Here is a 23,349-nt window from a genome sequence, read left to right on the forward strand (position 1 = left end):
AAAGTTAGCAAAGCCCAAAAATTTCTGAAGACTCTTAAGAGAAGAGGGCTGCGTCCAATCACAAATAGCTTGAACCTTGACAGGATCCATTTCAATGGAAGAGGGAGAAAAAATATATCCCAAAAAGGAAATCCTCTGTACCCCAAAAACACACTTAGAACCCTTCACACACAAAGAATTAGACCGCAAAACCTGGAAAACCCTCCTGACTTGCTGGACATGAGAGTCCCAGTCATCCGAAAAAATCAGAATATCATCCAGATACACAATCATAAATTTATCCAAATAATCGCGAAAAATATCATGCATAAAGGACTGGAAAACTGACGGAGCATTTGAAAGACCAAAAGGCATCACTAAATACTCAAAGTGGCCCTCGGGCGTATTAAATGCGGTTTTCCACTCATCCCCCTGCCTAATACGCACCAAATTATACGCCCCACGAAGGTCAATCTTAGAGAACCACTTGGCCCCCTTTATGCGAGCAAACAAATCAGTCAGCAACGGCAATGGGTATTGATATTTTACAGTGATTTTATTCAAAAGCCGATAATCGATACACGGTCTCAAAGAGCCGTCTTTTTTTTGACACAAAGAAAAAACCGGCTCCTAAGGGAGATGACGATGGACGAATATGTCCCTTTTCCAAGGACTCCTTTATATATTCTCGCATAGCAGCATGTTCAGGCACAGACAGATTAAATAAACGACCCTTTGGGTATTTACTACCCGGGATTAAATCTATGGCACAATCGCACTCTCGGTGCGGAGGTAATGAACCAAGCTTGGATTCTTCAAAGACGTCACGATAGTCAGACAGGAACTCAGGAATTTCAGAGGGAATAGATGATAAAATGGAAACCACAGGTACATCCCCATGAGCCCCCTTACATCCCCAGCTCAACACAGACATAGCTTTCCAGTCGAGGACTGGGTTGTGAGATTGCAGCCAAGGCAATCCTAGCACCAAATCATCATGTAGATTATGCAGCACCAGAAAGCGAATAATCTCCTGGTGATCCGGATTAATACGCATAGTTACTTGGGTCCAGTATTGTGGTTTATTATTAGCCAATGGGGTGGAGTCAATCCCCTTCAGAGGAATAAGAGTCTCCAAAGGCTCTAAATCATACCCACAGCGTTTAGCAAAGGACCAATCCATAAGACTTAAAGCGGCGCCAGAGTCGACATAGGCGTCCGTAGTAATAGATGACAAAGAGCAAATCAGGGTCACAGATAGAATAAACTTAGACGGTAAGGTGCAAATGGAAACAGATTTATCAAGCTTTTTAGTGCGCTTAGAGCATGCTGATATAACATGAGTAGAATCACCACAATAGAAACACAACCCATTTTTCCGTCTAAAATTCTGCCGCTCGCTTCGGGACAGAATTCTATCACACTGCATACTCTCTGGCGACTTCTCAGTGGACACCGCCAGATGGTGCACTGGTTTGCGCTCCCGCAAACGCCTATCGATCTGAATAGCCATTGTCATGGACTCATTCAGACCCGCAGGCACAGGGAACCCCACCATAACATCCTTAATGGCATCAGAGAGACCCTCTCTGAAAGTCGCCGCCAGGGCGCACTCATTCCACTGAGTAAGCACAGACCATTTACGGAATCTTTGACAGTAAATTTCCGCTTCATCTTGCCCCTGAGATAGGGACATCAAAGTTTTTTCTGCCTGAAGCTCCAAATGAGGTTCGTCATAAAGCAACCCCAAGGCCAGAAAAAACGCATCCACATTAAGCAACGCAGGATCCCCTGGTGTCAATGAAAAAGCCCAGTCTTGAGGGTCGCCCCGGAGCAAGGAAATCACAATCCTGACCTGCTGTGCAGGGTCTCCGGCAGAGCGAAATTTCAGGGACAAAAATAATTTGCAATTATTTCGAAAATTCTGAAACCCAGATCTATTCCCCGAGAAAAATTCCGGCAAAGGAATTCTCGGCTCAGATACAGGTGCATGACAAACAAAGTCTTGCAAATTTTGTACCTTCGTGGCGAGATTATTCAAACCTGCAGTCACACTCTGAAGATCCATTACAAACAGGTGGACACAGAGCCATTCAAAGATTAGAAGGAGAAAAAAAAAAAAAAAATTCTCAGCAGACTTCTTATTTCTCTCCTTTCTCAGCCAAGGATTTTAACCCTTTAGTGGGCCGGTCAAACTGTCATGTTCTCAATGGCAAGAGAACATAGCATCAGCATATATAGGAACTAGCTCTTGGAAGATGGAAACTGAGCTGACCATGAACTAAACCTAACGCACAACTAGCAGTGGCCGGGTAGCATGCCTACGTTGATTCTAGATGCCCAGCACCAGCCGGAGGACTAAATAATGCTAGCAGAGGAAAATATTAGTCCTAGCTCACCTCTAGAGAAATACCCCGAAAGGAGACAGAGGCCCCCCACATGTATTGGCGGTGAATTAAGATGAAATTACAAACGTAGTATGAAAATAGGTTTAGCAAATTTGAGGTCCACTTACTACATAGCAGAAGACAGAAAGGACACTTTCATGGTCAGCTGAAAACCCTATCAAAACACCATCCAGGAATTACTTTAAAACTCTGGCATTAACTCATAACACCAGAGTGGCAATTCCTGTTCACAAGAGCTTTCCAGACACAGTAACGAAACTTCAGCTGTGAACTGGAACAAAAATGCAAAAACAAACATGGACAAGAGTCCAACTTATCTAGTAGTTGTCTAGGAGCAGGAACAAGCACAGAGAGGCTTCTGATAACATTGTTGACCGGCAAGCAACTAACAGAGCAGCAAGGTTATATAGCGACTCCCACATCTTGATGGGAACAGGTGAACAGAGAAGATGACAACACCAGTTCAATTCCACCAGTAGCCACCGGGGGAGCCCAGAATCCAAATTCACAACAGACGTGATTCAGATGAAACCCCCAAGGGATCCATTCACTATAATGAGGCAGCAGAGGTACTCTGGACTCAATCTGGGATCTGTTCAGCGGTGTCGATGGCACTTTTATGCACGCCTAAAAAGACGGGCACTGGTGGATTACAGGCCAAATGGTGTCCACAGTGCCTCCATCTGCCTCATTATAGAGAATCTTCCGCAAGAGTTTCCGTCTGAACCACGTATTTCAGAGATTTTTCACGGAAACCCCGGTGTAAGCGATCAACAATATGGGACTATCATTTTTTGCAGGCTGACCGCTTCTACAGCATGCAGATGAAGCAGCATCCCATGCTGCATAAACTGTCAGCTCTGCACTGACAAACTTGCTCATCATGCACTGGATATGATCAGCAAGTTTGCTAGGTCTGGTGACCTGGATGTCGTCATGATGACTTCGGGTCACCATGGCAACGATTGGAACCCCGCATCACGCCGTGAGGTCTCCGATCCAAAGGCAGAGGGGCTGACAGCCCTCTGCCGGCTTCTGGAATGCTGCGATCATGTTCGATCACAGCATTTAGGGGGTTAACATGCTGGGAGCGGTCTGTGACTGCTCTTGGCACTTGGCACTATCGCACTCAAACCCCCCGTGTGCGCGGGCAATCACTCAGATGTAATATTGCATCCCTGGTCAAACAGGCCCAAGGCATAGGGACAGAATATTACATCCTATGTCAGAAAGGGGTTAAAGGGAACCTGACAAGTCCGTCATTGTTATTAACCTGAAGAAATAGGGTTAACATGCAGGGTAATAGCAAATAGAAGAAATAAACACTATTCCTCCCAGAAGCTGCTGATTTTCAGTCATGGGCGTGAATGAAGTGGCTTCAATCATCTCTTGGTACTTTGACAGCTTGCTCTGTATCAGCTCTGTGCAGAGCGATGTATCGGCCAAAGGGCCGGGGTGTGATTATAGCCAAGGAAAAAAAGTAGTTGTTCCAGGATCTGGTAAAATAGTTCTTTCTTTATTTTAAGCCCATTAAAAATTTTCAAAAATTACAATGGTTGCATAGACAGGGCAAGGGAGCAAGACGTGTTTCGAATGCTCACTTGCGTTCTTTATAACAGCTGTGATCCTCAGGGGTCCAAGGTAGACAGTTACTGGATCCATGATCCCTTACAGCGAGCAGGCAATGTGAATCGTATAAGAACACTTACTTCTTACAACAGCATCCCTAATTCCATGCAGTTGCTGAACTTCTGGGGAAAAAGCTCTCTTCCGCTAGTGATATAAAAACTGAGCAGACTCATAGTTTAGCACAGTCTCTTCCCTCCAGGGACTGGTACCCTGCCTTATGCAGCTGTCCTTGCAGAGAGCATGTGTGGCGCCCCAGGGTCCTGGTCATCACAGTGGCATTGCTTTCATCACAGGGAGAGTGATGTCACGCTTGGAGGCAAGGAAGGATAACTTTCACCAGGTAAACACAAACATGCAACATGTTCGCACTCCAGACCACAAGGGGGAGCTCTGGCCCTGTTTATGGGTGACTCCCCTTTATATATATTGTGGTTTGGAGGATAAGTGAGGTAGTTCCTGTCAGAGAGACAGAGCGAAAGGAAGCAGAGGGGCCGTGCAGCCACGAGAAAGCGCTGCAGCTCCTGGACAGAGATAACACTGAAAGAAGGACAGATTGTAGTGAACGTGTAGGAGAGCGAGGCACAGGCGAGTGACAACTGGGGAGGACAGCAGCGATTAGATTGTCTCTCTGGGATAGCAGTGACACCGGTAGCCGGAAGACCGCGGTTGTGTCGGACTCTAAGAGGCACATCAGAAACTGGCAGGACAGCTGGATTACACATCACCTGTTCGCCCTAACACCCAGGAGACACAGTGACACCTAGAGCCCGGGTCATGATAGAGACCCTGTAAAAAGGCTCGAGTCATCTGTCATACGGGTTTGTGTTCTAACCTATATGGAGGACAGAGAGAAGAACTGTGAGGACCTTATAAGCAGCTACAGGCAGTAAGGGACTACATTACCACCGCGCTAGAAGGAAGGCTTTAATCTTCATCTGGAAAGGGGGACTCCCAACTTGCCTCCAAGCCGGCCAGATCCTGCCTGTCCTGTGATCTGGTGCCCTGGACTGCGGTTGCCTGAGAGCTTCAGTAAATAAGGTAAAGAGACTGCAAACCTGTGTCCTCGTTCCTTACTACACCATTCACCATCTTCCATCTACACACCGGGAGCCCTGGGGACCTACTTCACCTGTGGGAAGTTATACCATCTAGCTGCCATAACATCACCCCAGAGGACCCTTTTAAGCGTCGGTCCCTACTGACTGAATACCACAGGTGGCATCACGAACATAAATTTTATTCAATTTCCCTTTTTCTACATGGGCACCTAGGGCCACTGACCAGTTTGCCACAGTGACATCCCCCTGTGAACACTGGACCTGGTGCCGAGTATCCCCACGGGCAACTCACATGCTGCTTCTCTCTCATGTGGGACCTAGATCATGCTGGTCCTTCTTTCTCAAAACTACTCAAAGCTCTCCTCCCCTCTGAGGGATCATGCTCACTTCCTGGTTCAGGCAAAGGTGTACAATCTGCCAGTCAGGGATCGGTTAAAATGTGTGGATGCAGTTATAACAGCAGAGAACTTAGCCCGCACCATAGCTGGCAATACAGATAAATTATATTACAGAAGTAGGCATTTGTGGCACTACAGGCTAGGGCGCCACACAGCCACTCCGTGTATATCCTCATGACTAAAAGCCTGCGGTTTCCTGAAGGAATAAAGTTCATTTCATCCTGGTAGTCACCGTTTAAGGAAGATAATATCAAATCTGTCCATATGAAGAATTATTCCAATAATGAACATGTAATAATCACTCATAGGCAAAATATAGGTTGGCATGAGAGAGTTTAAAACGCACAACTAAAAATCTCGAACAAAGAGCAGGAAACTAATATTTAGCAATAATAAGTCCAATGTGTCCAAAAAAGGCAGGACTGAGCTGGAATATTATTAACCTGCAAATTAACCCTATATCTGCAGATTACTAGTATTTTGAGACATGGCAAAATTATAAAATATAGTATGCAAATAAGTTGAATATAATTTAGAAGTATAAAATTCTAAAACTATTGTAGAATTAAAAATGACAAATTTTTGATAAGCATAAAATCATATAATATTGTACAAAATGAATATAAAAATAAAAATCCTTCATACCTTACCCCACCAATACGACTCAGGGATTGGCATATGATCAACTCGTGCCGAGCGCACTTTCATAATCTTATGCACCTCTGATGTCAAATCAGGGAAATTTCTATTGAGATCAATATTCTGAGCCGTCATTCGCCCATTTGTCCAACCATTGTAGCCAGCACCCTGAGAGATGAAGACATTCAGATAAGTCTAAAGACTATTTTTTTTCTTTTTCATAAGAGAAATACGGTATATATTTTTAATCATATGGATTCTATAGAATTATATTTTTCTGGGAGTTCTAAAACTTTATTTTTATAAACTTTTCTATATAACAAATTATAAAATATATAGGGTAATCGAATGAAAGCATAAAAGCATCATGAAGACATTGATTAAAGTGATTCTCTACATTTCTTCAAAATTAAGCCACAATTAATTCCTTGAGATATCTTTATGACCCTCTGAATTTTGTATAAATACTTCTTTCTCTACTTATAAGCCACTTCTCCTCCAACCCAATCCCATCTCCTGAACTTGTCGTTGAAAAATACGACTAAAATCCATCTTTCTGTAGAGAAAACAGACTGTAAACTCATGAGGGATCAGATTACATTTGCCTATTGAACTTCATCCAAAGGGGGAAGAGAAGAGTTACAGAGAAATACACACTATGATGCTGATGCTGCTTTTTTATTAGTGTTTACCTCTCCCAGTGCAGGATTCACAGCTACACTGCTATACAAAGCTCTCCATGTTGCTTTTGTTTCTATAGGCAAGCCTAAAATAGAGGCAGGAGTATGAATTTATCATATCTTTGTGTGCTGTGTATCAGAGACACCATAACAGCTAGTCTTCACTAAGTAGCTCAGAGAAAACTGAAAATTAGAGCAAAAGCAAGCAGATGGGGACATTGGGAAAAACTGTTGGATATAAGTCATCTAATTGTCAGAAATAGATTATCCCAAAACTACAGGAACACTTTAATGTAATGATTGTATGCAGTAAATTCCTAATCTCCCCCTAGTTGTGGCGACTGATAGTATACCGTATTTCATATCCATGTCTAGAGAAGTAAAAAGTAAAATGACAAATCAAAACAAAATGTACAAACAATGAGACAAAAAGGAGAGATGTCACTGATAAGAGCTTGCAAACTAAAAGAATTTAACATGTTACCTCCTCTGATGCCAACTCATAGCCATCTGGGTTCATGGAGGGCAAAAGGTGAATTCTGGTCGTGTTGATCAATGTCTGGATTCTGGGATTTCCAAGACGATATTCTGAGCACAAATACTGTGCGAGATAAATCAGTAACTCTCTTCCAATGACTTCATTGCCGTGCATGTTGCCAATATACCTAAATTCTGGCTCCACTGTTAACAAAAAAAAAATAATAAAAAATGTATATATTAGAAAGAAAACATTTTATTCTTCATATTCCAAATTTTGCCCAGTGAAGTCTCCTTTAGATGACGGCATAAATGTCATTAAATTAGTTTACAGGAATTATTGTGCTGACCTCAACTTAGGATGAGATGTTTCGGCTCTGCACACTGTGTACATTGGGCCGCAGAAGGAACTGCAAACAGCTGATTAGTGAGGGGCCCAGAAAGTCCTGGATAATGCTGCACAATGCTCATTGAGTTTTTGTGATAGGCGAGCTTCAAACTTACGCTATTAGCTTTTACTGATTTTTGGCTACTTTTTTATATTTTAGCTATTTTTCGATCTGCCTTTCTAGGGCATCTGAGTTTACTGTTGCGTTTTGCATACAATTTTACTACTCATTGGTTCCTCATATATAGATATTGCAGGTATATTACCCTTTACTGATGTGAATATGGAGTGCCCCCACTGCCGCAGGGCCGAGGGGTACCCGGTACCGGGCCTCAGAGTCTCTGTTCTGGGGGGTTGTCACGGTGGCTAGGCCCGGTCCGTGGCCCTGCCTGTCAGGGGGACGTCCGGTGAAAGAGTAGTGGATGATGGTGTAGTTGTGAAGTGCCGGTCGCAGTCAATAACGAGGACACCAGGTTGCAGTCTCTTTACCTCTTTACTGAAGATCTCTGGGTCCTCAGTCCGGAATCCGGATAACCAGGCTGCGCAAGTCCGGCCGGTCCAATGGCACCTCCAGAGTTCTCTTTGCAGGTGGAAATCTGTGCCTTCCTACTAGCGCTATGTGTTGTGGTCCTTCCCTGCTGTGCATACGGAAAGTCCCCACAACTGTTGTGTCTGTTTCTTATGTTCCCTCACAACTCGATTAGATGATGTTCTGCTAATCCTCCGTCCCTCCCAGTGTTATGGTTGGGACGCACCCGTATGACGGGTAGGCTCGGAGCTCTTCCGGGACCCTAGAGTCGCCCCTCTCCACAAGTTGCCCCCTATGTCTTCTTAGGTGATTTAAGTGAGACAGCCCGCCTATGACTGACTGTCCTGCCGTTGGTTTGAAGTATTGCTTGGAGCTAGATATATAAATACTTCCTCAGCGTTCCGGCCGCCGGTTGTGCGCCTCAGTAGGATGTTGCCTCGGTCTTACAGCACGACTCCTACTGGTATTCTCCTTGTTGCTTTGATCTCGTTTCTCACTCAGCACAATCTATCTCGCTTCTGATCCTTTCTTAGGGCACCACCGCTATGCTGAGCAGGCACGGTCCCGTGACGTTCTTCCTTGTTGCCAGGCCTCTGTCAGGGTCCCAAACCTGACAGAGACCCTACCGAATCTTCCCCCACAACACCCGCTGCCACAAGGTGTTGCCTGGTTCCAACCCAGTCAGCTTTCTGAACTAACTTCCTGCCTGACCCCCAGTTTACCCACAATGGTGAGGAGTGGCCTAATAAATAGCACCCTTAGCTCCCCCTGGAGGCCCGACTGTGAAATGTATTGGTGCATGTGATACCTGGTCAGATGAACTCCTTCAGTGCCATCAGACGTACCATAGCCCCCCTTAGTGGCAGAGCTTCAGTACTGCAACGACCAGGACTCTGGGGCGCTGCACTCCCCCCCGGTTAAATCCAGTACTCCGGGACTGGGAAGAAAACAACAATACAGGTTAGCAAAAAGACATACAATTTTGTTGAGTGCAATAACAATAAGCATACTTGAACAGAGCTTCCCTTTATGGGAGGTGAGGACACTTGAACGTTACAAACTTGGTTAAATACTTTGAATAACTTAGTATAAATAACTTTTCTTACCCAACCGGGTATTCTACTTAGTGCAAATTCTCGAACAATAATTTAACATTGCCTTTAAGGACGTACACTCTGCATCCACAAAAGACCTTCTTATAATCACATTATAAGGCAATTAACTTCATTCTCCCTCTTTAAGTCTGCAGGACCGCCTGTCCTAACGGCTCCAGACCTACTGCCTCTCCTTCCTATGCAGGACCACCCTGTTCAGCCCGGGCCTACTGCCCCTCCACCACTATACACAGTATAGAACATATCATTTTTCTTTCAGTTTGAGGTCACCGAGCCATCTCTATATGGCTCCTAGGAGGACTCACTAACTAACCCCGTACGGGTTCACTTTCTGTCCTCATTCTTCTATCAACATTACCAAACATTTCTTACAATCAACTAGTTGGATATATATAACGTTTTCATATCAACATTATTACTTTCTTTCTTCTAAGACATTATTGCCCTCTAGCTGTCTTAAGACAATACCATTCCCAAGTGCAACGTGTGAACATCCCCTTTAAGAGGGGACCAAGTCTTTATGAGGTAGCGCAGCTTCTTCAGCTACCAGTCCGTACACAGTAAGGACTCCGGTGCGGTATCTTCGCAAAGAGTCCTTCTTTTATGTAAAACCAGTAAGGAGCACCTTTAAGAAGGTGCAACTATTTACAAGCAGTTTGTATCATGCACTGTTCATGATTCCAGCAGTTCTTTTCAACAGGAAACAAAACGTAGAAAAACAACCAAAAAGCAATAGGGATCCCGGGTCAACAAAGGGATCCCTTTAAGAGTTAACCCTGGATGGGTTTTTGCAGGAAATCAGCAACAAACAGTCAGATGAACTATGTACATGTTATGCAGAGTTTTAAGATCTTACTCTTGTGGTGCAGAAGGTGGTTTCCTTCCGGGCCTCACCAGACCAATGGGTCACGCTGCCGATCCAAGGAGCGGTTCCTGCCCCAGCAATGACAGGATCCCTCGCCGTGATGCCCTTCTCACTGATGGACCGGCACGCCCCCAAGGTACGTGGTGGGTCCGGGTTCCCCGCTGCTCCGCAGGGACAGGTTCCGTTGCCTTTTCAGCAGGAGGTTCATCTTCTGATGTTCCGGCAGCGGCCTGGAGTGCGACGCACCGCTGGACGCCCCGAGCTACCCAGCTGACCTCCCTCCTCCATCTGGTGTAGGTCACAGCGTCACCTGGCTCCAAGTCGCGAGCGAACCTTCCTCCACAGGGCTCCACTTCCTCCCGGTCTACACGGATCTGTAGCGGCTCCCCAATCTCCTGTATAACTCCCCGTCCATGTCGGGAGTTAAAGGACACCACTACACCCCAGTGTGACAGCGGGGTTTCCTCCACGCTGGTCAGGTCAATCTGGGCTGCAGGCTGGGGCCGGCTCCACCATGCCGTCATCAGGCGCCGCAGGTGTTCGGCCTCCGGCAGGATTCTCATGCCCTGCGCCTGCAGCGTACCTTCAGCCGTGGCCGGGTTGGGAGGAGCAGGGGACACCGGAGACAGGCGGACCTCCGTGGGCTGGCCCAGCCGAGCGAGCACGCGGGCATTAGCCTCCAAGCGGCGTGCTATCTGTCGGGCCTCAGCTGCAGCCACACACTCCTCAGACAGTGGCAAGGGGGGTCGGCCCATCGGTAGTTCCGTGAGGGTCAGTCCCCGCAACGATGGCGCATCTGGGGCTGTGTCGGGTTGTGCAGCCTCAGGCCGAATCGGGTCAGTCCCACGCGGTGTTCCCAGCGTCGCCATCTTTTCTTCTTCTCCAGTGTCCTCTTCCCACGGTCTCTTTCGTGGGCGGCCCCGTCTCCATGGTCTCCACCCTCCAAACAGGATAAGGAGGCGGACCTCGGCTGTTGACGGACACGTCCTCAGGACACAGAAATATTTAGACTGGGCGGCCATTGTCCTTCGCGCTCTCCAGCTCGTCTACGCTCACTCCACGCCCCTCTTCTTCTCCTGCGCTTCTCCTCAACGCTGCAATGGCGGCGGTTTTGGTGGTAATCCTTGTAGTAATGGCAATGCACAGTCTTTCCAATAAAGCACAGTCCAAGCACAGTAAATCACAGTTCCAAGGCACACATGACCTGATTCTTCAGGCTTAAGTAGATCCTGTTCGTGATGCCAAGTTGGAGCGCCCCCACTGCCGCAGGGCCGAGGGGTACCCGGTACCGGGCCTCAGAGTCTCTGTTCTGGGGGGTTGTCACGGTGGCTAGGCCCGGTCCGTGGCCCTGCCTGTCAGGGGGACGTCCGGTGAAAGAGTAGTGGATGATGGTGTAGTTGTGAAGTGCCGGTCGCAGTAAATAACGAGGACACCAGGTTGCAGTCTCTTTACCTCTTTACTGAAGATCTCTGGGTCCTCAGTCCGGAATCCGGATAACCAGGCTGCGCAAGTCCGGCCGGTCCAATGGCACCTCCAGAGTTCTCTTTGCAGGTGGAAATCTGTGCCTTCCTACTAGCGCTATGTGTTGTGGTCCTTCCCTGCTGTGCTTACGGAAAGTCCCCACAACTGTTGTGTCTGTTTCTTATGTTCCCTCACACTATACTGCATTTCTCTGATTTATATCTACTGATTATCTACCTATATCTACCGAGTGCACAGATCTGCAGATGGAAAAACTGGTGATACAAGTCATATAATAGCCAGAAAATGTTATTCCTATGGAAGCAAAACATCTTATTCTGAAAAGTTACTTATAAATACACTTACTTGAAATGAGCGAATCTATTGACATTTGAATTTGCCAACTTCACCAAATCTTCCCCAAAAAATTGATTTGCGGTGAATAAATTTGAGCAAATGTCAATACTGGAAAGCATGTAATTGCTCAGGAGATACACGTGGGGGAGAGAAGAGAGAGGGAACCTCACATACCATAGGAGCTTAAATTGTTCAGAAGAGAAAGAGAGGGGTAAGGGGAGAGAAAGGACCACACTAACCATAAAAGCTTCCACTCTACTGAAAACAGAGAGAGGCCCCGGTGATCTTAGGAGTTTACACACTACAGGAGAGAGAGAGGACCCTGCTGACCATAAGAGCTTACACTCTACAGGAGAGAGGACCCCACTGACAATAAGAGCTTACACTCTACAGGAGAGAGGACCCCACTGACCATAAGAGCTTACACTCTACAGGAGAGAGAGGACACTGCTGACCATAAGAGCTTACACTCTACAGGAGAGAGGACCCCACTGACAATAAGAGCTTACACTCTACAGGAGAGAGGACCCCACTGACCATAAGAGCTTACACTCTACAGGAGAGAGAGGACCCTGTTGACCATAAGAGCTTACACTCTACAGGAGAGAGAGAGGACCCCACTGACCATAAGAGCTTACACTCTACAGGAGAGAGAGGACCCTGCTGACCATAAGAGCTTACACTCTACAGGAGAGAGAGGACCCCACTGACCATAAGAGCTTACACTCTACAGGACAGAGAGGACCCCACTGACCATAAGAGCTTACACTCTACAGGAGAGAGAGAGAGAGAGGACCCTGTTGACCATAAGAGCTTACACTCTACAGGAGAGAGAGGACCCACTGACCATAAGAGCTTACACTCTACAGGAGAGAGAGTGGCCCTTGCTGCCCATTAGCGCTTACACTCTACAGGAAAGAAGACCATGCTGAACATGACAGCTTACAATCTACAGGAGAGAGAGTGGATCCATCTTACCATGAGAGCTCACACTTTAAGAGAGAGAGAGACAGGATCCTGCTGACTATAAAAGCTTACTCTCTACAAGAGGGAGAGGAACCTATTGACCACAAGAGTTTACATTCTGCAGGAGGGAGAGGTCTCTGCTGACCATAAAAGCTTATACGCTGCAGGAGAGAGAGAGCTAGGTGTCATGCTGATGGTTATGGAACCACTGTGACATGGACCGCGGAGAGCCTGGAGGGGCGTAACTAAGTTGTTTGCTTGAGCCCCTGATGGTATGGTTAGACTAAAGCCACAGGTAGATGCTAGTTACCACTCCTAGACAGAACCACAAGCCAAACCTGCCAACCCAAAGGGGTAGGGAAGTAAGGATCAACTCGGAGAGTCAGACAGGCCAGGAACTAATTCACAGAATGGATGGATGTGGTACCGCTGGTTGACAGGACGGATACTCGACCTAGCAGGGCAGGTTCAGGAATACAGGGCAGACTTCAGGTAAAGGATCTTGGGTGCTAGTTCAGACTAGGCAGGAGCAAAATTAGGTACAGATGAGAACTAAGCAGATCAGAATCAGGATAAGGTACAGGCAGGATGGGAAGAAGGTCAGGTTCGGACAGGACGGGTAGGATCATGCTTAAATAGGATGGATATAGGGGCCTTACAACTAAGTAGGAAGTGTGCACACTAAACACTAATGTTGCTCAGGCACCTCCCCAAAGCTATTTGAAGGGAACATTTTCTGAAGTGTGCATGCTGCACCTTTAAGAAGCGGGGAACATGTGCACATCCTAAACGCAATCCCGGGAGGCCTATGTGCTATACACAGGTCCTATAAGGAAGAAGCTGCAGCAGGGACCAGAACAACGTGGCCATGGCGGTGAGCATGTTAGTGTCCATGACGGGAGAAGGAAGGTGGATCGTGCAGGAACGCCGGCCCTGACATAACAATAGGGTCCCGTTGACTTGAACTCTGTAGGAGAGAGTGAGAAGATTGCACTGACCATATAAGAGCTTACACTCTACGGGAGTGAGGGATCGCACTGACCATAAGAGCTTACAATCTACAGGAGACAGTGACTCTGGAAATGGAAAACCACTCTGTCATACAAAATATGCTCCACAGGGAACCACTGACCTGTGATGGCCCCGGTACTGACCACCAATGTACAACGTATTATAGTCCGATAGATGTCAAAGCTGAAGGGCATTATAGGGAGGCCTGCGTGCCAATGCATCATTGATGTTAGCTTGCTCTCTGATGTTTCAGCAGTGTGGGAAATGCAATAAGCAAGGTTTTTTCACATATCACAAATCTCAGGAAATTGTACTTGAATTCAGTCCTCCTTAAATCAATCCGCTCATGTCTAACACTTACTCTGTAAGCCTGCTTTCTAAATGTAACTCTTAGCGTATGTAGATTGAACAGGTACTCACGTAATTCATGCTGTCCTGGATTGTTGGAAAACTCAATAACAAAAAGGTCTTTTCCTTCAAAGCTTCTTCCGATGCTGTATGTCTTGGCTACATGGGAACACTTGGCTGCCGTCTTCTTTAGTATGGTGATCATCTCGGTGTAGCTGTGGTGGTTGAAGTGTATGAAAGTAGTTGGCATTTGAGTGGCAAGGTCTTCAGGAGTGATCTCAACATTAACTATAAAACACAACCATAGAGAAACAATAATCTGCTATAAACGTTTGTTATTAAGAGTCTTTAGAAATTTCATCCGCCATAGTCATGCGGATGCTTACAAAAGTTTACATGTCATCCATTAATGGAGTATTCCCATCTTAGTAAGTGATAGCATGCTGCTGTGATATGCCATCACTTAGCAGGACCCAGTCATTTCCCTCACCTTTCTGACTCGGCACATTTTTGTTTTTTATCGTACGTACATCCTCTCTTAAAGGGGAACTGTCAGTAGGATCAACCCTCCTAAACTGTCTATATGGGCATGCAGATCATAGAAAGCTGAAAAAAATGATTCCTTGATATCTGCGATCTGATATCTTTTTCCAGAGAAATCCCTGTTTTTCTTAATATGTAAATGAGCTGTTAGGGTCTATGGGCCGGACATAGATCTCTCTGAGACTCTTCATCCAGAGCTTCTTTTAAATAAAAGGGGACATTACCAATGTGAGACATGTAGATCAAGAGATCAGTCATTACATGTCTCACACTAGTAACCCCTCCTTTCATTTCAAATAAACTCTGGAGCCAGATTCTAAGAAAGATCTATGTCCGGCCCATAGATCTTAACAGCTCATTTACATATTAAGAAAAACAAAGATTTCTCTAGATTAAAACAAAAAAAAAATAGTTCTAAAGTAACATTTTTGTGAAAAAAAGGAAAATGTTAATTTATTCCTTCCACATTGCATTAATTCCTGTGAAGGACCTGAATGATTAATAAACTTCTGTGATGAGGTTTTTAGCAGTTTTAGGGGTGCAGTATTTAGAATGGTGTCACTTTTGGGTATTTTCTGTCATATAGGCCCCCAGAGTCACTTCAAATGTGGTCCTTAAAAAAATGTTTTTTTAAATTTTTTGGGAAAAGTGAGAAATCGCTGATCAACTCAATCCTTGTAATTTCCTAACAAAAAAAAATTTGTTACAAAAATTATGCAGATGTAAAGTAGACATGTGGTAAATGTTATTCATTAACTAATTTGGTGACATAACTCTCTGATTTAAGGGAGTAGCGTAAGAATTCAAAGTTTAAAAATTGCTAAATTTTCACAGATAAACACAAGTCTTATCGAATAAATTTTACCACTATCATGAAGTACAATATATCATAAAGAAACATTCTCAGGATCAGTGGGATCCCTTCAACCGTTCCAGAGTTATTACCATATAAAATGACACTGATCAGAATTGTAAAATTTGGCCTGATCATGAAAATGATTACCTTGGCTTATCTTTAGAAGGCATCTCACTTTCCCACCCCCCTGAACAAATGTCCTGCTGTAGTATTCTCTAAATGTTGTGGTTGTTTCTTATTAATCTAGTTGTAATCTTGCCTGAAGAAGGAGCCACTGTGCTCTGAAAGCTTGCAAACATATTATTTTCTGGTTAGCCAATAAAGGTATCACTCCTAGAATACTTCTGTCATCATTGGGCAGAAAAGTATTCACATCATATATTTCAATAGAATTTGATATCATTGCCCTTAACCTGAATTACTTGGGTCAAACGTTTGGGATATCCTTCCACAAGCCTCTCACAATAGTTGGTCGGAATTTGGGCCCATTCAAAACTGATGAAACTGATCCAGGTTTGTAGGTCACCTTCCTCGCTCCAGCCTTTTCAGCTTTGACCATAAATTTTAAATAGGATAGAAATCAGGGCTTTGTGATGGCCGCTCCAAAACATTGACTTTGTTATCCTTAAGCCACTTTGTTACCATTTTGGCAGTATGCTTCGGATTACTGTCCATTTGGAAGACCCATTTCTGCCCAAACTTTAACTTCCTGGCTGATGTCTTGAGATGTTGCTTCAGTATTGCCACATAATCTTCTTTTCTCATGATGCCATTTATTTTGTGAAGTGCACCAGTCCCTCCTGCAGCAAAACAACTCCACAACATGAACCTGCCACCCCCATGTTTGTTAAGGACCTGGTGGTTAGGAGCACCTAGAATGACCTGATAGTCAAACTGCAAAATAGGACGAGCTCTGGGAAGTGGGAGCTCTGCTGACCGCAACCCTAATCCTATTATCACACACACTAGAATTAGCCGTGGATCGTGCCTGACTCTGCCTAGACGACTCTTCACAGCCTGAGAGGTAACTACCCCTAAAGAGAAAAACAGCCTCACCTTGCCTCAGAGAAATTCCCCAAAGGAAAAGGGCAGCCCCCCACATATATTGACTGTGAGTTAAGAGGAAGGCACAAATACAGGAATGAAACAGGTTTCAGCAAAGGAGGCCAGTCTTACTAAATAGACAGAAGATAGATAAAGGGATCTTTGCGGTCAGCACAAAAAACTACAAAAAGCCACGCAGAGTGAGCAAAAAACCCACGCACCGACTCACGGTGCGGTGGTGCCACTCGGCAACCCAGAGCTTCCAGCTAGCGAGACAATATCATGATAGCCAGCTGGACAGAATCTTAGCAGGTACTAAGAAATATATTCAGCACACAAATGAACAACAAAATGAGCTTAGCAGGGACTTAGCTTCTGCTGAAGTAGACAGGTCATCAGGAGATCCAAGAGAGATCTGAACCAGTACTGATACATTGACAGCTGGCATCAAGTAACGATCTGAGCGGAGTTAAATAGAGGAACCAGCCCAGTCCTAAACGATGCAGCTGAGGAAGCCACTTCAAGACCAGCAGCTCCATTTTCAGCCACCAGAGGGAGTCCACGGACAGAACACACAGAAGTACCATTCCTGACCACAGGAGGGAGTTCGAGAACAGAGTTCACAACACATGTTCCACAGTTGGGATGATGTTCTTAGGCTTCCAAGCTTCTCCTTTTTTCCTCCAAACGTAACAATGGCCATTATGCCCCAAAAAGTTCAATTTTAGTTTCATCAGATCACAGGACATGTCTCCAAAAATTAAGGTCTGTGTTCCTGTGTGCATTTGGAAACATTAATCTGGCTTTTTTTATGTTTCTTTTGGAGTAATGGCTTCTTCCTGGCAAAGAGCCTTTCAACCCATGTTGATACAGTACTCATTTCACTGTGGATATTGACACAATCTTACCAGCTTCCGCCATCATCTTCATAAGGCCTTTTGCTTTTGTCCTTGGTTTATATGCACATGTCAGACCGAAGCACGTTTATCTCTGGGACACAGAACCCTTCTCCTTCCTGAGCGGTATGATGGCTGGACATCTTGTTTATCTTGTTGTAGTTGTGTATAATTGTTTATACAGATGAAAATGGCACTTCCAGGTATCTTGAAATTGAACCCAAGGATGAACCAGACTTGTTCAAGTCCACAATTCTCTTCTTGACATCTTTGCTTTCTTTAGACTTTCCCATGATGCTACACAAACAGTGTTTTTCAGGTGTGCATTAAAATACATGCACAGGTGTGTCTCTAGTTAACTCAGATGTTGCCAAAAACATATCAGAAGCTTCCAAACACATGACATCATCATATGGGGAGTGTTGAGCGATACCGTCCGATACTTGAAAGTATCGGTATCGGATAGTATCGGCCGATACCGGCAAAGTATTGGATCTCGCCGATTCCGATACCCGATACCCATGCAAGTCAATGGGACACCAAGTATCGGACGGTATCCTGATGGTTCCCAGGGTCTGAAGGAGAGGAAGCTCTCCTTTAGGCCCTGGGATCCATATTACTGTGTAAAATAAAGAATTAAAATAAAAAATATTGATATACTCACCTGTCCGGAGGCCCCTGGACATCACAACTGGTAACCGGCAGCCTTCTTTGTTTAAAATGAGCGCGTTCAGCACCTTCCATGACGTCACGGTTTCTGATTGGTCGCGTGCCGCTCATGTGACCGCCACGCGACCAATCACAAGCCGTGACGTAATTCTCAGGTCCTAAATTCCTAGAGTTAGGAATTTAGGACCTGAGAATTACGTCACCCAAATGCAGCCAAACTGATTGGTCGTCATTTCATACTACAGATTGACACTGACCCAAAACATAAAGCTAAAGCAACCCAGGAGTTTATTAAAGCAAAGAAGTGGAATATTCTTGAATGGCCAAGTCAGTCACTTGATCTCAACCCAATTGAGCATGCATTTCACTTGTTAAAGACTAAACTTCAGACAGAAAGGCCCACAAACAAACAGCAACTGAAAACCACCGCAGTGAAGGCCTGGCAGAGCATCAAAAAGGAGGAAACACAGCGTCTGGTGATGTCCATGAGTTCAAGACTTCAGGCAGCCATTGCAAACAAAGGGTTTTCAACCAAGTACTAAAAATGAACATTTCATTAAAAATTATTGAATCTTGTCCAATTACTTTTTGTCCCTTTAAAAACAGGGTGGCACCTGTTAAGGAGTTGAAACTCCTAAACCCTTCATCCAATTTTAATGTGGATACCCTCAAATGAAAGCTGAAAGTCAGAACTTCAACTGCATCTGAATTGTTTTGTTTAAAATTCATTGTGGTAATGTCTATAACCAAAATTAGAAAAATGTTGTCTCTGTCCAAATATATATGGACCTAACTGTATATAAAAATAAAGCGATAAAGATATACCAATACAGCAAATAATACTCAAATCTAGAACACATACCACACACACACTTTAAACATCTAGACCAATACAGAACACACCGTTCACCCCTACATCACATACCTCTTATGCCATTCACCCCTAGAACACATACTGCACACACCATTCACAGCTAGACCAATACCACATACTGTACACATCATGCACACCTACAACACATACTGCACACACCATTAATGCCTAGTCCAAGAACACTCACACCATTCACACTTAGACCAATTCTGCACACAATATTCACACCTAGAACACATAGCACACAATTCACATTCTAGGTTTATTAGTGTGAAAATTAAATACTGCATACACCATTCACACCTGACACACATACATCATACGTTAGACACACCTAGAACACCTACTGCACACCAATCTCACTTAGAATACATAATGTACACACCATTTACAGCTATAATGTACATCACATACACGGTCATGATTCATTATGGGATTTGTGGCAGCTCTGGTTCTGTTGTAATTTAAATGTTTTTCCTTTTGTCTGTCATTTCCCCTGTGTTTTTACCATCTGCAGTGGTGATGCTAGCATCCTTGCCGGCCAGTGCACTAGCCAGGGTATATTGAGGTGACAATCAGGGACTAGGCACGTGAAAGCAGCGGGGGGAAGGACCCACATAAGGGGTTAGGGGAGCTTATGGACAAGCACAGGTTGGTGTCAGGAGGTGTCCCATCTCTCGCTCCATATCATTAGGACCTTTTTCTTTATTTTCCATCCTGTCGTAGTTTGCTTTGTCACTTACCCATGCCCGAGTGTGACATACACTATTCACAACTAATCCATTCAAATAATCTCTATTTAGACTCCAAATTGTATGACATTTTTTGCTTTACCTCTCAACTTCTCCAGTGGATCATGGCAGCCTTCCTCTTCCCCAGCAAAGAATCGATCACAGTCAAAAAAGTAAGGCCATGCCATGTCAATAGCATCGAAGGCAGGCAGGCAATTTTTCTTTAATGTTTCACATACATTCCGACATGGTTTTAAAATCTTGTTCTTTTCACATTTTGGAGCCAGAACAGAACATCCCACAAGTCTGAGGTCAGGGTTACATTCCCCTTGAAGCAAATTGTCAAGAACACTTAACAGGATGTACTCAGCGCTATACTCAATGTCTCCTCTGGATCGATGGTCTAATAAATTGGGAAACATTGTTTTGCTGTAGGGTAAATCATCGCAATATCCCAGGAAATTATCTGTGCAGGTTCCTAGAAAGGTGATAGAAAGAGAAAAAAAAGCAGATTAGATGTTAAATCCATGCAAGAGATTTCTGGAGTTTTTTCTTTTTGGTATCAAGTTCACACTCTACTTCTTCTATATACTCGAGTATAAGCCGAGACTTTCAGCCCATTTTTTTAGGCTGAAAGTGCCCCTCTTGGCTTATACTCAAGTCGTTGTCCCAGGGTGTCGACGGGGGAGCGGCAGCTGTCAAGTCATACTTACCTGCTCCTGGCACATCTCTGCACGTTCCTGCTTCTCCGGCGCCCGCAGCTCTTCCTGTGTTCAGCGGTCACGTGGTACCGCTCATTATAGTATGAATATGGACGCATATTCATTACTTTAATGAGTGGTACGATGTGACCGCTGAACACAGGAAGAAGCTGCCTGCGCCTGGAGACCATTTGTCAGTGAGAAGCAAGGACCGCGCCGGGAGCAAGTGAGTATAATGTGGGAGGGTGAGCATTGTGCGATATTCACCTGTCCTCATTCCACCGCTGCATGCCGCTCTGTCTTCTGCATCTTCTGCATCTTCTGCCTGTGACGTTCAGGTCAGAGGGCGCGATGACGTGCTTAGTGTGATCGCCGCCCTCTCCCTTAACAGTCACTATGGAAAACCGACCGGCGTGCAGGTGAATATCACAAGTGCCGGTGTCCCCTCCTGCTCAAGACGAGCGGTGAGTATGTCATTTTTTTATCGCAGCATATGGGGCAAATGTTTCTATGAAGCATCCTATGGGGCCATAATCAACCTTTATGCAGTATTATATGGGGCACATTTTCTATGTAGCATCTTATGGGGCCATAATCAACCTATGCAGGACTGTATGGGGCATATTTTCCATGGAGCATCTTATGGGGCCATAATCAACCTATGCAGGATTGTATGAGGCATATTTTCTATGGAGCATCTTATGGGGCCATAATGAACCTGTGCAGGATTGTATGGGGCATATTTTCTATGTAGCATCTTATGGGGCCATAATCAACTTGTGCAGGATTGTATGGGGCATATTTTCTATGGAGCATCTTATGGGACCATAATCAACCTATGCAGCATTATATGGGGCATATTTTCTATGGAGCTTCTTAAGGGGCCATAATCAACCATTGTGCAGCATTATATGGGGCATATTTTAGCATGAATCATCTTATGGGGCCCATCATGAACTTTATGGAGCATTATATGGGGTGTATTTTGTATGGAGCATGTTATGGGGCCCATCATGAACTTTATGGAGCATTATATGGGGCTCCTGATTCAATATGGATATTCAAAAACACTTAACCTACTGATGTCTCAATTAATTTTACTTTTATTGGTATCTATTTTTATTTTTGAAATTTACAGGTAGCTGCTGCATTTCCCACCCTAAGCTTATACTCGAGTCATTAAGTTTTCCCAGTTTCTTGTGGCAAAATTAGGGGTCTAGGCTTATACTCGGGTCGGCTTATACTCGTGTATATACGGTAACTCTTTCTAGTAGTTCATTAGAAACACATTTAATTAACATGGTTGAACTACTGATTCACCAGCTGAGTATGGTGCCCTAAAGGCAATGCTTTATGGGAGAAATGCCTACATAGTAGTTCTCTTGAAGAATAAAATAAACTATCTTGCTACTACCACCTTCCTTGGAGAGGTAATTACCCTATGAGCAAGGTCTTGCAACATGACCAGAGATAAATAACATGCGAAAAACACATTTACAGACCACCTGTTCCAGGGTATTTGCCCCTCATCAGAGAAGAGTGGAATCTGTCTGGCTGAATGTAACAACCTTGAGGCAATGTAGGGAAAAAAATACTGGTTCTCCTTAAAAAGATCAGCTGAATATTGAGTTTTAGAAGAGATCCTGGGAGAAAAATATGCAAATTAACACTCTCGCAGAACAAAAGAGTCTCACAAGTACCTAGGAGGTCTGAACCTTTAATGAGCTTTGCAGCATGATCAAGGAAATGCTTAGCTAGAAACTCATCTAGAGACAGCCTGTTTTGGGCTTCTTGCCCCTTATTATTATTATTATTATTATTTATTTATATAGCACCATTAATTCCATAGTGCTGTACATGAGACGGGGTTACATCAAAATACTAATATCACTTATAGTAAACAAACTAACAATGACAAACTGGTACAGAGGGAAGAGGACCCTGCCCTTGTGGGTTTACATTCTACAGGATTGGGGGAAGGAGATAGTAGGTTGGGGATTGCAGTAGCTCCGTTGGTGTTGAGGTGGCCATGTGGTAATAACAGGTTGTAAGCTTTCTTGAAGAGATGGGTTTTCAGGTTCCGTTTGAAGGACCCAAATGTGGTGGATAACCTTACTTGATGGGGCACAGAATTCCAGAGGATGGGGGATATTCGGGAGAAATCTTGGAGGCGATTGGGTGAGGAGCGAATAAGCGTGGAGGAAAGATGGAGGTCTTGGAAGGACCGGAGATTACGTGAGGGAAGATATTGAGAGATTAGTTCGGAAATATACCGAGGAGAAAGGTTATGGATGGCTTTGTAAGTCAGTGTTAGTAGTTTAAACTGGATACGCTGGGACATTGGGAGCCAGTGAAGGGATCGGCAAGAGGGGAAGCAGGAGTGTAGCGAGGAGAGAGATGAATTAGTCGGGCAGCAGCATTAAGGATGGACTGGAGGGTGCAAGAGTGTTAGAAGGGAGGCCACAGAGGAGGATGTTGTAGTAGTCGAGGCAGGAGATGATTAGGGCATGCACAAGCATTTTGGTAGAGTGTGGGATGAGGAAAGGACGGATTCTGGAAATATTTTTGAGCTGGAGGTGACAGGAGGTGACGAGAGCTTGGATGTGCAGTTTGAAGGACAGGGCAGAGTCGAGGGTTACTCCGAGGAAGCGGAATACCAGGACAGGGGAAAGTGTGAATTAATTTATTGTGATAAATTGATCAGATAGGGAAGGCATGCAAGATGGA

The 23,349-nt window shown here is 44.7% G+C and overlaps 1 protein-coding gene across 1 annotated transcript in view; it reads right to left on the reverse strand.

The window, feature by feature from the left end:
• The window catches only part of CPZ (carboxypeptidase Z), a 188,627-nt gene that overhangs the window by 128,525 nt on the left and 36,753 nt on the right, over nucleotides 1-23,349 (reverse strand). The window contains exons 3-6 of the mRNA XM_077280064.1: nucleotides 20,025-20,399; nucleotides 14,381-14,596; nucleotides 7,276-7,472; nucleotides 6,118-6,279 (exon numbers count right to left, since the gene is read on the reverse strand). Of these exons, the coding sequence (XP_077136179.1) occupies nucleotides 6,118-6,279; nucleotides 7,276-7,472; nucleotides 14,381-14,596; nucleotides 20,025-20,399 (950 nt within the window). The remainder of the gene's footprint in view (nucleotides 1-6,117; nucleotides 6,280-7,275; nucleotides 7,473-14,380; nucleotides 14,597-20,024; nucleotides 20,400-23,349) is intronic.

This window comes from Ranitomeya variabilis, chromosome 1 (genome assembly GCF_051348905.1).
Source record: "Ranitomeya variabilis isolate aRanVar5 chromosome 1, aRanVar5.hap1, whole genome shotgun sequence".
In the NCBI taxonomy this organism is placed as follows: Eukaryota; Metazoa; Chordata; class Amphibia; order Anura; family Dendrobatidae; genus Ranitomeya; species Ranitomeya variabilis.